This window comes from Bison bison, unplaced genomic scaffold (genome assembly GCF_000754665.1).
Source record: "Bison bison bison isolate TAMUID 2011002044 unplaced genomic scaffold, Bison_UMD1.0 scf7180017864371, whole genome shotgun sequence".
NCBI classification, from domain to species: domain Eukaryota; kingdom Metazoa; phylum Chordata; class Mammalia; order Artiodactyla; family Bovidae; genus Bison; species Bison bison.
In genome coordinates, this window is record NW_011494943.1 from 16,554,145 (window position 1) to 16,554,654 (window position 510).

Sequence of the window (510 nt, forward strand, 5' to 3'; positions counted from 1 at the left end):
TGAAATCTATGCTGATATTTGAATACTCACCATAAACTGGAAGAAATTCACTAGCTCCAAGTGTTCTTTAGGTGTGGGCTCTATTCCCATATTTTGCATGACATTATCCATATCACTGAGGTCAACTTCTCCTCCTTCAAAACAAAAGAAGGAGAAAAAAGATGAGATTTTTTTTAAACATTATAATTTCAAATTGTGAAAGTAAAATAAGGCATAATGACACCTGCTAAACAATAAGCAGTCAATTGCAGATACAGAGAATGAACAGTATTTCTTTAACTCTAGCAAAAGAGACATTCCCATAATGGTGGTTATAAAATAATAATTCATACAATCAATAAGGCTTATACAATTTTTAAATTATTATAATAATAAAGATGATGGGTACAAATAACTGTGCAGTATACAGTATGGAATTAAGCTACAAATCAAGGGCAAAAGATACTAGAAAACTACCATACGATTGGAAATTAAAGAACATTTTTCTAAATAAATCATATGTCAAAAATC

At 29.6% G+C, this 510-nt stretch overlaps 1 protein-coding gene across 1 annotated transcript in view; it reads right to left on the minus strand.

Annotated features, from left to right (window-relative positions):
• Positions 1 to 510, minus strand: part of EFCAB13 (EF-hand calcium binding domain 13) — a 175,963-nt gene that overhangs the window by 23,293 nt on the left and 152,160 nt on the right. Inside the window, exon 29 of the mRNA XM_010856564.1 lies at positions 31 to 134. Within this exon, the coding sequence (XP_010854866.1) occupies positions 31 to 134 (104 nt within the window). The remainder of the gene's footprint in view (positions 1 to 30; positions 135 to 510) is intronic.